This window comes from Rhea pennata, chromosome 1, assembly GCF_028389875.1.
Source record: "Rhea pennata isolate bPtePen1 chromosome 1, bPtePen1.pri, whole genome shotgun sequence".
Classification (NCBI taxonomy): Eukaryota; Metazoa; Chordata; class Aves; order Rheiformes; family Rheidae; genus Rhea; species Rhea pennata.
The window spans coordinates 147,996,636-148,011,619 of record NC_084663.1 but is presented as its reverse complement, the minus strand read 5'-3'; the positions used below and the strand labels follow the sequence as shown (position 1 = coordinate 148,011,619).

General features: G+C 41.3%; 1 protein-coding gene across 1 annotated transcript; it reads right to left on the bottom strand.

The window, feature by feature from the left end:
• CNOT11 (CCR4-NOT transcription complex subunit 11) lies at positions 1–13,533 on the bottom strand. The gene is made up of 7 exons (XM_062578818.1): positions 13,092–13,533; positions 12,533–12,697; positions 7,987–8,139; positions 7,206–7,408; positions 5,914–6,116; positions 4,863–4,959; positions 1–2,194 (listed from the first exon to the last, which is right to left on the bottom strand). Exons 1-7 carry the CDS (start codon positions 13,531–13,533, stop codon positions 1,997–1,999), a joined length of 1,461 nt encoding a protein of 486 aa, XP_062434802.1. The 3' UTR covers positions 1–1,996.
• Between the last annotated feature and the right edge of the window lie 1,451 nt (positions 13,534–14,984).

Sequence of the window (14,984 nt, the reverse complement as noted above, 5' to 3'; positions counted from 1 at the left end):
TTTTAAAAAAAGCAGCACTTATTTTCTTTACTATATTTTTGTAAATGGATGCCAGACACTCAACCAACAAAGCACAGAACAAACTTAACTTTGCTTGGGGAATTACAAAAATGTTGCCTACATGGAAGTTCACATCCTTTCTGCCTGTTGCATTTTTTTTCTATGTAGCCTTTACTTAGGATCACTTTCCCTCCTGAGAAGAAACACGGACAGAAGATAATAGCAAATTAAGTAACAAAATTAAGTATTTTCATCAACCCACAAAAGTATAAAATGAATGGGATATTCTGCCAAGTTCCTGAGGACTACATTGCAGAAATTCCACTGCTAAATCATAAGGCTGTTCTGATTACTGATCACTGATAACTTTACAACTACAGGATTAATCCATGGATGGAAGACTTACGTAGGCTAACAGAATTCAAGCAAGTAGTGTGAAGAGCTAGAACTGCTAGGCCTTTGCTGTAGCACTGTAGCCTTCTACCTACTTTTCTTATGGCTTAAATTTTGTTAAAGTATTTCTGCAAGTTAAAATGGAAATTCACTCAAACTTGCAGGGCAGCTAATAAGAGTAGTAATCAATTTTTCATGGAGTCTGTTATTTTGTTTAAAGCTGTAGTAATAACTTCCAAACAGAAGCTTAAATGCTCTATAAAGAACTCCCTTTTAAGTACTATCTGAAGAAGAATACTAGTAGAGGATGAATCTTTCTTGTTATAGCAGTCAAATGCTGCAGTAAATGTGAAACAGCAGGTTACAAATTTAGAGCAATATTGACTCTTGCTGTTAATGGTGATTTGAAGCAAACTTGTCTCGTTTAAGGAAGAAATTTTACAATTGAAACAGAGCTTAAATAAAATGCCACTTCAGTAAACTTACTTAATACATCTTAATTGGGGGGAAGCTCTGTAACTCTAAACTGAATCCCTGGGGAGCACTTCTCACAGGACTTCTTATGCAGCATAATCTGGTAAGGTGAGAGACTGAGATTTTCAACCAGCAATTTAGCCACTTAAATTACTTGGAAAGATGAAACCAAAAGAAAATCTTGATCTTGCATTATTGATCTTGCACTTCATGAAAATTTGAGAAGCAGATGCAAACTTACAGCAGTTGTCACTTCTCAAGCACTATTAAATATTAAACTAACTCTTCACATTAAATTATTTTGCTTTTAATGTCAGGGCTTAAGCAACAGCAGTCATTCTATTAGCAACATGAAATAGTATTTTATCCCCCATCCTTCCACAGCACCTGCACTCTGATCTATGAATGGTACTCTGATTACAGCTTTTAGCAAAAAGGCTACTTTAATTTTGGTAGCCACAAAGCAACTGCCTATGCAAGTTGCAAAGTGTAAACATGCTCCTGCACTTTGATTTTATGTAAGAAAGGAGACAGGTTCCCTTTAGTGGAACATTCTTGCAAGCATAAAACATACCAGCTACTGTTGGTATCAGTATTTTGCAATTCAGTGATCTTGAAGAGAGCATATTGCACTGTTATAAGGCCTTAGCTTATTCCAGACATTAGACTTCACTTATTCCCTGAAAACAGCAGGCATCATTAAAAGTTGAATTCAGCTGCCTTCAGGGAGGGTAGAGAAAGGCCCAACAGGAACTGAAGTCACTTATCTTGATAAAACTTAACTGAAGGTATTCATGAACTGTTTTGACACAGACAGTGAAAAAGCCAAGTTACTATTTCAATAATATTTGACAGTTCACATCAAACTTACTTGCATCTCTCTCTGGGAACAGAGCCTGTTAAGTACATTCCATGACTAAAGGTTAAATGCTGCATATCATATGCACAGCATGTGTTAGGCCTAACACATTTCACCAGCTCAAGCATGCATATCAGAAAAAGCAATATTTATTGTTGCATAAAATACTATTTATAGTGTATTAAATTGGTTAATCCCATGATTTAAGCTTAAAATATACAGTAAATTGGTACAGAATGTTGATTTTTTCTTTCCAATGGCAAAATGGTTTTATTTTGAAGCTTTTGTCTCTGATGGATTTTCCCCAGTATCTAGTGTCTTCAGCAGTCTGAAAAGGCCAGCTGCTTCTCGTATCCGACTGAATTCAATGCAGAATGCTTGCACTTCTATAAACAAGTCCTGTACATTAATAATTTTGTTTCTGATTAAAGACTGAAGAAAGACACAAACAAGACGTACCAGGCGGTTCTGAAACAGAAAAGATGCAGTTTCATCATTCAAGTAAGTGCTTGTGAACAATTCAGTTAAAGAACTGTTGGCCCCCAGTCAAGATTTTTCATGAGTACTTAGCTACGGCAGTAATCATCAAGATTTTTATATGTTGCCCCTACTCTTCTACCTCCCATACTACTACTCCTCTGATTTATAATATTGCACTCTGGATACAGGAGCTTTCTCTTAAAATTAATCTCATGCATAAATGAAGTAGCAGATTTACAAATACACTGTTCTTAATTTATTAGGCAATCACTAAGTAAAGTCCTGAGAGAAGGGATCATATCCCAAGACACTGTTAACACTAAGAGCATCCTTCTTAATGTTTACAGAAAATAAAATTAAGTAACATAAAGAAAAATGAACAAGCCTCACATCTCAGAATCCCCAGTCATCAAACATTTAAGGCATTCCAGCTGGGAAATAATAGCTGCTGAACTCATCCCCAGCTTGCTTCCTTGAAAAGTGCTCTATCAGCAAATTATATTACCCTTTTGCTGTGTCTTAGATGAAAGACAGTACCAGAGACACCAATTCAAGGACAGGCCTCAGAGCTCATACTATAAGCTGTAATTCCCTGCCTGGTCCTATGATGGGATTTCAGTAAAGTTCCTCTTTCCTAAGGGCTGCTCAGATAATACCTTGCTGAGCACGCTGGGAATTGCAAATTCAAGACCTATGAACTTGCACCTAGGGTTCGCCATACACAGATTCAGTCACTAGCTGTATGCTTTGTACAGGGTGCATTTTTCTCTTGCTATAACAATGGTTTCATACTTTGCATTGTGAAAGAGTCGAACCCAAATCTTTCTCCAAAAAAACCCAGCTGTATACATAACCATTATCTATCAGACTGAAGTGACTGGTTTCATAGAAAAGTTCAAAGTATTCTACATTATTTTACACTAAAAACTGAAAGAGACAAGTCACCAACTATTTTTACATGACCTGAGTTTACAACTGCAAAATTTGCTACCTATGCTGAGAGAATGCAAAAAAAACCAAGCAAATGACTTCCTTCACTGCAGTCAAAAAGGCATCACAGGTTTTCTTTCCAGCATAAGAAGAGTAATTTTAATAATTGAAGAATATGAAACAAAAGTACAAATGCAAGATGCTGGCTGACTCCCAATCTCTAAGGATCATGGCTGTTTAACTTCTATTAGAAGTTTTTGTACAGGGCTTCTTGAACAAAAAACATCTTGTGTTCCAGTTGCTGTGAGACCTCATATGTAGCATTGGCAAATACGAAAGATTTTGGGTTGTTCTCAGTGTTTTGTTATCATTGTTTATGAATGGGCAAGTTGCAGCTCACAAGTCTTTCTATGCATAACTCAAACGCTACGTGGCTATTGCTATACCCCTGACCCTCTGTTCTTCTTCCTCAATGTGCCTGAAGCACAGCTGTTACATGCTCTCTGGAATCTGCTTTCTAAAGCAGCCCCTTTGAGCACAGGGTCCCACTGTGTGGGCATATACCAGCTACAGCCCAGCTCTACAGTTTCTTCCTATTCTGGTACCAAATGAATTAGCACAACTGTTCAGTAAGTCACAGACTGTGCCACCCATGCATATCTGGCAGAGTCCCAAAGCAGAGAAACACCAAACCTACAGCAGCCACCAAAAAAAAAAGTCATCATCAGGAATAGTACTGAGAACAAGAGAGAGGACTTTCTGCTGCTATTTAAACAGTAACCTATCTTGAGCACTGTGTGCAAATTTGGTCTTTGCAACTTAAGGACAAATAGAGTTAGAGAACAGAAAAATCTTAAAGAAAAGGAACATCTGCCTCACAAGAGAGGATAGAGGTTGTAATCCTTCAGTACAGCAAGAAGCAAGCCTGGGGAGGAATTGGTCAAGGTCAAGGTTTACACAGCACTGGATAAACTGTGTGTGAACTGTTTTTCACCAAATCCTGGAATATAGGGCATACTGGGCAGCTGGTGAAACTAACAGATCAGTTTAAGACGGAAGGAAGGACCTTCTGCCAAAGCTGTGGAAATCTTGTCAGATGGGTAAAGATCTTTGGAGTAGAAACAACTTCTATACCAGTATTAAGGAAGACAGACAGGCAGGCTTGGGAAGCAGCAGGTATGGTATGAGGACAGCAGGAGAGAATGGGTTTTAGGTCTCTGAGGGTTTTGGCAAGCTGCTGTGGGTCAGTAATAGGCACGATTGAAGGGGAAAAATTCCACATGAGTTAAAATTTCAAAGGTTCACAACTGGTAGACACACTTTGACAGAAAAGGAACTGGAAGCTTGGAAGTAAGCAAAAAGGCAAACATCTAATGCAGGGAAGTGAAGAAAAGGTATACTGAATGACAAATAAGCCTCTTGTGTGTAAGGATCTGAGTCACAAAATTGCAGTTCTGCCAGGCAGAAGTATATGATGTTTACAGGAAAAAAAAAGAAAGAACATTAATTACCTGTGAAGTCTTGTAAAAAAGGTGAAGAAACATATAAAGTGTGTGAAATACTATGAAGAACTGTGTCCGTCATTAGGAAAAAAAAAAAAGACTTTGAAACAAAGCAGTAAAGCAGAACAAATTTAATGGTATCAGCCTTATAAAATCTCAGCACACATTATACAGAGCAAGAGATAGGACCCCTTTTCCTAAATCATTTACTATGAAGTACTCACCTGCATATATTTGTCTTTAATCTGTTCACAGGTGGAGATACAGTTAGAGATGTAAAGATGAATAAATTCAGGAGGGAGATCAACTGCAGTAGTAAGCCTGTTCAATTAAAAATATCCAATGATTTATCAAGCCAGAAATCTTAGTTATTCCATTACAAATCAGATGAATTACAGACCAATAATGTTAATTCCTGGAACATGTCATATAGAACTGATTTCTGACAGCTTCCACAGACATGTTTATAAACATTTAACTTTTTCCAGTAAGAGTCCAAAACTCATTTTTTGAGATCAGGCACAGCGCAGAAGTTGGATTTGGTTTCTAGTGTATCCAGCACACTCCTGATCTTTACTCCACAAAGACTTGCTATATATTACATAAAGGAGTTAGTGATATTCATTTCAAATTTAAGAAATTTAAGAATTTAAGAAGTAGTTTGAATACTACTTGTTTGAGTACCAAGATTCTACTGCTGCAAGTACTTTAACAGAATTTTGTGTTTTCACATTTGAGTTTCAAGTACTGAATCTAGATGGTATACAACAGAAGTATACAACTAGAATAACTTTTTTGTTGCTTCAAAACAGTTTCTTTAGTTCTTTCAGATCCAGATTTCAATCATCAACCCATAGCTAACTTTACCAATTTAATCTAGACCAGAAGAGTTGGGTTTTTGTTTAACTACAGGCACACCATTAAGAAACTGCATGCAAAGCAAATAAAGCCTTTCAAGAGAAATATACTTAGGTAGTCCAATAGTTGCAGAAATCTGTAACTCCAAGAACACTGTCTTCCTCTACAGGATGAATCCAAAGACTGTTTTAGTTGTAGTATAAAAGGGGTTTAAAAAAAAAATCACAAATAATATGTTGAAATTGAAAAGGAAATGATTGCCTGATACTCTCTCTTCTCCTTCACTGTAATCTGACTAGTTATTTCCTCAATTCCTGTTACTTTTGATAGTCTTTGAAATGAATCCAAATATAGCCCTGCAGCCAGCATCACAATCACATTTTACATGTCTAAGAAATTTTTCTCAAGGTTACTTACCTATTTACCACTTCCATTGAATGTAAAGACATGTCCATGTTGACCAAGACAGAAAAATACTCTGTTATTTGACTTGACTGCATCAGTTTAAGCAACATTTCTATAGCTACTAAAGGATTGTTTTCAACAAGGTCAGGCAACTTGGCAGGAGTGAGGCCAATATGATAAACAAGTTTGGGGTCCTTTTCGAGTTCTCCAAGGAGCTATAAAGAAAGATGACACTCTTAAGTTCCAGTAATCAACTGCAAACAAGCTGCTGACCTAAACCACAACCTGACTTCATTATAGTCCATGTCTTAATATCCACTACGTTGAAAAGAAATAGCAAAGCTATGGAGAACTGTTCCATTTCACAATTAACAAGATTCATATTCATCACACCCAAATTTAACCATCTAAGAGTAAGGTATCTAATTAAAGCTATTGATCTAGAGTAACTCGATGCCATGGAAATGGCAATTCATTGTACCCTAAAACACAAGTCATTGATCACCCATCTCACTCCATTTACTGTAGAAGAAATCAAAGGTCACCTGAGCAGGTAAGAATACTTAGAGATAAGGTGTACCATCAAACAGTTGATTTTTTCTAAACTTCATATTGTCACTTGAAACAACAGCTATAATCCACCTAAGTTACAGGAGAATGATAATCACTTAGACACCTCTGTTAAAAGTCACTGCAGATGTATCTTTAATATTTCTATTAAAGGACACTTGTGCCTTTGAAAGGCATTTAATAGTCTTTCATCTGTGGATAGCAAGGAGGGGATAAAAAAAGCATTACAAGGTTCATCCTCCTTTAGTTTCCTGTTTAGTAGGATAAAACCTTAGTTTCAACTGCTCTGTTGTCAGGAAAAGTTCTACAAATCATGGAGACTTCACAGTTCTAATATAACGAATATCACAAAAACGCGCTAAGGCGTTTCAGGGGTACTATTACCAAAGATTAGGTGATGGCATTTCTGAACTAATTTCTTATCAAAAGCTTCCATGGAAGCACAAACAACTTTGCTATGAGAAGATTTTCCAAGCAGAGAAATACTGGTGCCACTTACTGATTAGCTTTAACCATGTCCAGCCAATGCTATGAAGTATAAAGATTTTTTCCTTATCCATACAAAGCCAAGTCAAAACTTTTGGGTTTTGACAATTCAAAGTATTTGGAGTTTCCTGAATCAGAAGATAGATCTGAATTCAGTTAAAAATGACCCAAGTTTTCTAAAATACATGAACAAATAGCTTGTTAAAAAAATCAGCTTAGACAGAAAACTGCAAAAACATCAAACTTACTTGTGTTTGCTGTGGGGAAGTCAAGGGACTTTTGAAAGCTTTTGCCATGATTCGTTTTATCTCTACTCCAGTGCTGTTTTTAACACACATTGACTTATCCCATTGAATTGTGTGATCTGGTTCTATTGGATTTAGCCATGCCAATTCATCCTCGCATATATGGAGCGGAGGTGGTGGGCGAATAAACTCTGGTCGAAAGTGACCTGAAAAAGGCAACAATATGAAGTGTTTTTTTAAACTTCAGGTATTTCAATAAAATTAAGTAAATAAACAGTCCCTCCTCATCCATTTCTCTAGGTTATTATAGTAGCAAAAATAACATTATGATTCGTATTCCCAGACAAATGCTTATTCCTGATTCTTAGTGATGCTGCTACACCCAGCCAGTTGTTTCTCTGTCATTTAGCTCAACAAGTTATTGCTTGCACCATGGAGGCATGGCCATTTCCCCTTCCACAGTAACCTATTCTTTAAGGAGCTACAGTCAATGCAGATCTTAGTGTAGAGGACTAAGATCTCAAGGGCATATTAGATCCAATGTTTTAGCCAGCAGATGATGTAAGTTAACAGTTTGAAGACTCCACATTCTGAGTAGTGTGGAAATATGAACACTGTGAACTCTGATTTGGAAGCCACTCTGAGAAAGTTTTGCACCATTTCATTCATCTCTGTTCACATTTCATTATCTTCGAAGTACTTCAGATTACATTATCTTTGATTTGGAGAAGTACAGTAACATAGCATGTCAGTTACAGAGACAAAAATGTGAAAAAGCACATACTTTCTATAGGAGGTTTTGGTCCACTCACTAAGGCTTCAGTGATCTGAGAGGCAACAGAGCTGTCAAAACCAGAGTTGGAAGAATCTGGGTCAGGATCGCTGAGAATGCTGGGGAAGCTGGCCTTGCTCTGTGTTGGCAACTCGGATTGACGTTCTGAAAGAGGGTCAGTCCATAATATTAAAGCATAAAATCGAAACAGAGATGTCTAGAATACTAAAAGTAGCAAGAAACAATCAGCTTTAGAAAAGAACTAACTTAAAAAACAGATAACAATGTGAAATTTAGTACCATGTCAGTCTGCTAATTCTTAGGGTGCCAGCAAGGATAAAGTAGAAACACAAATGAATCTGAAGCGCAGTCTCAGCTTTAAAAAAAGGTAGGTTAAATGATCTAATACACTTGTAAAAACAAACTCTAAGTAGTTTTAGACACTCCTGAAGGAGTTCACATACCACCTTGCATTTTGCAATCACTTTTCAGAGCAGGGAAGCAAAAAACCTACATGGATACAATATTTACACTCTATTGTGTTAAGGGCCATGCTATTCAGCTATTCAGGTTTATTCAGCACATTTGAGTGGTATTGCATAAGCTACTTGCTGTCAAAGATACAGCAACTGCTTGCATGAACAAGAGCTGAATTGTTACAAGTTTCCACATCACTGTAAAAGCAGACCTGACAGAACTTGACAGTGATGTCCCTTTAAAGGCCAAATTAAAAAAATGTAATTTGCCTAAAAATAGCTAAGTCTAGTACATAGAGTTTAAGACGCCAGCTTTTGGACAGGAAAACAAAAACAAACAAAAAATCAGGCTCAATCCTTACACTGCTAGATTTCAGGTGTTTAGTTCCCGTCACAATCTATCACTTTTGTCCCCAAAGACTTCACGGCTGACCCTCTATATTCTCTGCACCAAGAGACAACGTTTTCTATGACTTTGGCACTTTGTTTTAAGCTTTGCCAATCTTGCTGCATGCAACTGCACATGTAAATACACTTTTCTCCAACAGAATGCTAGACTAAACCTTAAGAAAACTGGATCCCCAAACTGCTGGTCCCACACAGCTTACCCTTTGGTCCACAGAATCCCTTGAAAAAGTTCCACATAAAACTAAATACCATTTCTTTGTGTGACCAGCACAGTGCTGTCAGAATCCGTGACCAGTCCCTATCTATTTGAAGTAAAGCGTGCTTGCTCCCTTTTGGGTAATCGTGACCCTTCATGACTCCCCATGCGTAAGGGCTCTACTTTATACGACACCAATCAAAGCCACAAGAAATGCTGAAAGGGAACTTCCTATGAGTGACTAAGAGGTCATCAAAACAAAGCACTACACATTGCTGATTTTTTTTATGCCTCTCTGTCCTGCTTTATCCAATTATTTCAGATCATGGAAATATTTGAATATATGCTCACTGAAAAACATAGCACCTGCCATGCTAGTTCAGTTAAAGACAAGCATTATAATTTTTAGCTATTTTCAAAAAAGTGATTTTGAAGGTTAAGTCCAAATGAACTGGTTTATGAAACATTTATTTTATCAATTGTCACAAACTCCATCTTGTGAACACTCTCATTCAGCCACTGAACAGAATGGTTAAGAAATTAAGTTCTCTGAGGGGAAAGAAAAAGATATTGGATTTTTTTTTCCCATCTTGTAGTTTATAGTATAGAATTAAATCTTTATCAAGTCAGTAATAGTAAATCAGAGATTTGTATGGGTCCCCATACTCTCAAATCACCAACAATGCTTAATAAGAAATATAAAAGATTTGGCTGCAATCCTTCAATTCACTCATTTTAGGAGCCTCAGTTAAATACAGTGAAGCTCAACAGCCCACCCTCACTGCTCTAAGAATCAGGGCTGGATCAATAATTTCAGATAAGTGAAAGCAAAACTGAGAGAAGTCAATACTGTTCCCACTGATTTAACAGAAAAGAATATAGCCTGCCTCTTCAACTAGTACATTTGAATCAAAAAAAGCTAATTGGAAAGCAATCACTAAAATTCCATTACAGATTTTTTTTTTTTTTTTTTTTTTTTTTTTTTTACAGATTACAAGAGACTTCCTTTAATTTTTAACAATAGATGCTACAATGCATTAGAAATCAATTTTCAGTGCTTGTCCATTACCCTTCAAACAAGTAAGGGTCATCAGATAATAAGTTAAAAGCACTTTTCCATAAGACATGTCCCTCCAAGTTCTAGAAAGTGACATTTTTGATACAGTACACACCAGGCTGACAAAAACAAGTTAGAAACAGGCAGCAGCTTACATGAACACTCTGCAGACCAAAGTAAGAGAACAAACCAAGCTTTCATATTGATTTCCAAGACACTATATTCCAACATTCTGCTCTTAGAAAAAAGAAAGCAGAACACATAACAACAAAAGATCTTACAGTGAAAAGGGAGGTTGTCACATTTAACTCTAAGGAAGGAATGAATAAATTATACCTCAGTTCTGACACTAGAGGACAAGCTTAGTATTTTTTTTCCTGAAAAAATATATTTGGGATAGATTCATAAAGAGCATAATGCTTTCTAAATAGCTTAAGTTTAGCTCAGTTGGTTAGAGTGTGGTGGTATTAATGCCAGGGTTCCGGGTTCAATCCCCGTATGGGCCACTCATTTGAGGGCTGGACTAGATGATCTCCACAGGTCCCTTCCAACCTTACTGATTCTATGATTCTAAGATCTATTAAGTTGATCTTTCAGACACATTCTAAAGCAGGTCAAAATCATTCTCCTCTAAATAGCCCCAAATTCATTTCAGGGACAAAAAAATTTCCAGAGTCATCAAATCTTACAACTTTTACATTCCAGGAAATGTGGGGAAAAATGAGGCAAATCCAACACCTCAAATATTGTATTTAAGCATTGTAACAGAAATAAGTACGCACTGTAAACAGCACAGCTTCATCTCATATTTTGAATCATTAGAAGAAACATACTGAAGACTTCTGAAAAATTTACAGAGCTTCTGAAACATTACCAGTAGACAGTTAACAAGCATGATAATGTTAAAAAAGAGCAAAAAGGTCACTTTCTAAGAAAGTGGATAGAAAGCAGATGACATTTATTCTCAGAAGCTAGAGCTAGAAGTATGAGAAAAGCAGTATGAAGTTTTAATCAGGAGTATTGCTATGAGTCCTTGCAAGAGTTATTATGTAACAAAGCTCATTATGCATGTTGTTTACTATCTTAGGTAAACATACAAATACATCTTACCAATCTTCATTTTGCAAAGCACCACTAGCAACTGTACTGTTTTTAAAGACATCATTGTATTGTATTTTTTAAAAAGGCAGAATAAAACATATTGACTAGAGTACCCATCCATACAACTAAGACAAGGGTAACAGGGTTACCTACATCTTATACCTTTGATGTGAACAAAATCCTCAGAAAGTGAGCACAGTACCAAAGAGGAAAACAAACAAACAAACAAAAAAACACCAGGCTTCTTTAGAGCACCAAGGATTGGGTAGCGAAAGTCACAATTTACCTGAAATTCTGTGAAATCTGAATTCACAAAAATATTCCAAAAAGCCCAGACAGAATGGATAGAAGAAAAATCAGAAGCAGTTTGGAGGTTTTTTTTTTCCCTCCTCCTCCTGAAGGTAGGTTAGTGCATTCAATCTACATTTTTCAAAAGATCCTGCAGTCTGGAAATCATGACTGAGGATGACACCAGAGATTTATGCACTGTAAAAGAGCAGCAGTATAACAGAGCACAAGAAATCAGTGACCACAGAGAATGAAGATACCAAGATACAACTGTGGGACTGAGAAAGCCTAGTCAGAGCCTAAGCTGGAGAGGTGAACCACGTTACACAGGTACAGAACACAGAGGATCAGTTTTCGGGTGAATAAGTGCATTTGCACATACCCAGGAAAAAAAAATACCAATTTTTGCTGTTCAAACTGGCTCCTTACCCTCAACAATATCTTCTATTTCATAACAACTCCAGAAGTGACTCATCAATCAAAGTGATCAGAACAATCATGTTCCTTTCTCCTGTCAAAGGATACGCATCACTTTGCTTTTCTTATTAACCCTGTAAAAGCAGACTGTGCTCCCAGTCTCAAGCTGAAAAATCTGTTTTTATTTTATAAAACTGGAGATGCAAGTATAATAGCCAATCTGCCAGCTGCTGCTGAAGTACTGCTATGTGACAGTCATCCTATGTTCTTTCATACAACTACTGCCAAAAGTGAAAGGGGATAAAAATATTCATAGAAACAAAAAAAGGAAAAGTGATTTAAATGAAAATATTTTTATGCTTGCAAAATTTTCTTATTTTTAAGGCAGCGAGAACCTCTGCACTTAAGAAATTTCTTTTTAAGTAGGACAAAAAACTTCAAGGATAGATTGCATCTATTACTGTACATCAGTACAGTAATACACATTCATTACATCATTGCCCAAAGCCTTTTAATATTTAGCATAAGGAAATGTTTCTCAAGTAACTCACAGGCAAATTACAATCAACATTTCAATTCTTAACTGAACCATGGCACACTGCAGTTCTTCCTTACCTGCTAAGGCTAGCTGAAGGCCGCTTATATCCACTGACTGGGCCATGTTCCCCACATCCATTGAAGCAATCTGCCGAGGAGTCTTCTTGAAGAGTTCTCTAGGGGGGGCCAACATCAGTTGAGAAAGAAAGAATTTTTCTGGAGGAGTTATGGGAGGTAAAAAGCCTGTGAAGACACAAGGAAAAGTAATCCACGACTTTTAAGGCAGCAAGATGAATCATTCCAATACTTTTCAAGCAGAATAAGCAGACAAACTTAGAATACGAACTACTGTATCACGAATTACTGCATCACGTACGCTGGCACCAGTGCAAGCGAGAGGTCTCCAGGGAAGCGCGCAAAGCCCGCATCCGCTCAGCTCCCGAGGCGACGCACGGTACAATACCAACCCGCCGGCTCTCGGACGGCAATCTACAGCCTCGACGCGCAACCCCTAACGCTAGGCCGGGCCCACCGCTTCGTTACGCGGTGCCTCGCCGAGAGGAGCAGCGAGCTCCGGACCGCGGCAGGACGCGCGGCCCCGCTCGCAGGCCCCGGCCGCGCCCCCGCCGGCACGCACCGGAGAGCGGCGTGCGCTCCGCCTCGTCGCCGCCGCGCTCGGGCGCGGGGTTGAGCAGGTGGGCGAAGACGGCGGCGAAGGGGTTGGCGGCGAGGGGCTCGGTGCGGTACATCTCCCAGAGGAGGTAGAGGGCGGTGAGGCGCTGCGCGGGGCTGGGCAGCAGGTCGGGCTGCTGCAGGAGCAGGACGAGCACGGAGCCGAGGCGGAAGTGCTCGGCCTTGCCGAAGTAGTGGTGGAAGGCGCTGGAGAGGCCCTCGAAGGTGCTGCCGCCCGCCTCCTCCGACACGATGCTCAGCAGGCTCGACAGCTCCTTCGGCGACAGGCTCATCCTGCCGCCCGCCGCCGCCGCGCCGCCGCCGCCGCTGCCGCCGGGCTCCTCCGCTCCCAGCTGAGTGCAGGGCGCCGGGCTGCCGCCGCCGCCGCCGCCGCTGCCGCCGGGCATCCGCGCCCCCGCGCAGGCCACCGGCCCCGCTGCGCCCCGCGGCCGCAACGCCCCGCCGCGCCGCGCCGCTTTACGGCGCTGCCGTAAGGCAGCGCGGGGCCGCAACGGGGCGGACGCGAGGCTGCGGCTTGGAGCGGGGCGGGGGCGCCGCGTGGGTGAGGCGCTCACGGCGCACGGGGCGCCGCACGCACACGCCATTGGCTCCCGCCGCGGGCAAGCCGCCGATTGGCCGCCTGCATGCTCCCGTAGAAAGCGATTGGTCGCCGCCGCGCGGCTGGAGAGGGGGGCGGGGGATTGACTGTGGCTGCGCGGCTACGCGCGCTCCCATTGGGCCGCGCCGGAGGAGGGGGGTGGGGCCGGAGCGCGGCTGTGTGCGGGCGGGCCGGCAGGGGGAGCCCGGCGACAGCGAGCCGCCGCGGGGGAGGGGCGGCGCCGCCGGGGGGGCGGGGCCGCCGGGGGGCGGGGCCGCCGAGGGACCCGCCCTCCGCCGGCGGCGGTCGGCGCGTGTGAGGGGGCGGCGCGGCGGTGCCTGCGCGCGGCCCGGGAGCGCTGGCGGCCTGGGCGGCGGGGGGCGGCTCGGCCAAGGGAGCGGCTCGGCGGAGCCCCTCGGCGGGGGTGTGCGGGCGCGGAGGGGCGTTTTTCCGTTTTTCTCGGGTTCCTTTTTTTTTTTTTTTTTTTTTCGTTAGAGGAGAGCAGTGCCGGTGTAAGGTGCGGCGGGAGGAGGTGCTCGGCTTCCTCATGGCCGCCTGGACCAACCTCCCGGGAGAGAACTGCGACTAAAACCAACGCTTTCTCCAGTGGTCTGGAGAAATGAGGAGCTGTTTGGGGGTGGGATGGAGTGATTAAACTGTATCTGCATCTGTAGCTCTCTCCATCTTTGCCTGTACCTGCTGAGATGTAGATGGAGCATTTTTTTTTCTTGGCTGGGGAGTATCAGTCACGATTTAACGACAGCGCTGTTACGTGATTAGTTACGTCTTGCTGTAATACCCTTCATTTAAGGTCACTGAATCGTCTGAGTTGCTTTCTGAAACACCAAGTGAAACTGCCACTCCAAAGATCTCATGTCACAACCCAAAGTGGGAGCGGGGGCACGCTCCCCGCGTGTGGAGAAGCGTGTTGTGCAAGGCTGTGTGTCTGAGGAAGAGCAGCGGAGCAGGGAAGCTGTGGCTGTGCTTCAACGGACAGGCAAGGCAGCCTTGCAAATCTCTGCTCTTAAAAGGCAGCACCTGTTCTCACGGCCTACTTTCTCCCTGCCCAAAGGACATCTTAGAGGTGGTGCTCATCTGTTTCTTCCATGAATTGATTCAACTGGAAACTGTCTGCTTCGCTAAAGGGTTTCTGGCAAGAGCTGACGACAGGTGAGCTGCAGTAGTGTGTGCTGGAAGTAAGGGAGGGAAGATCTATTTCATCAGCTTACCTTGTGGAGCTGCAGCTTGAGAGACAGCAAC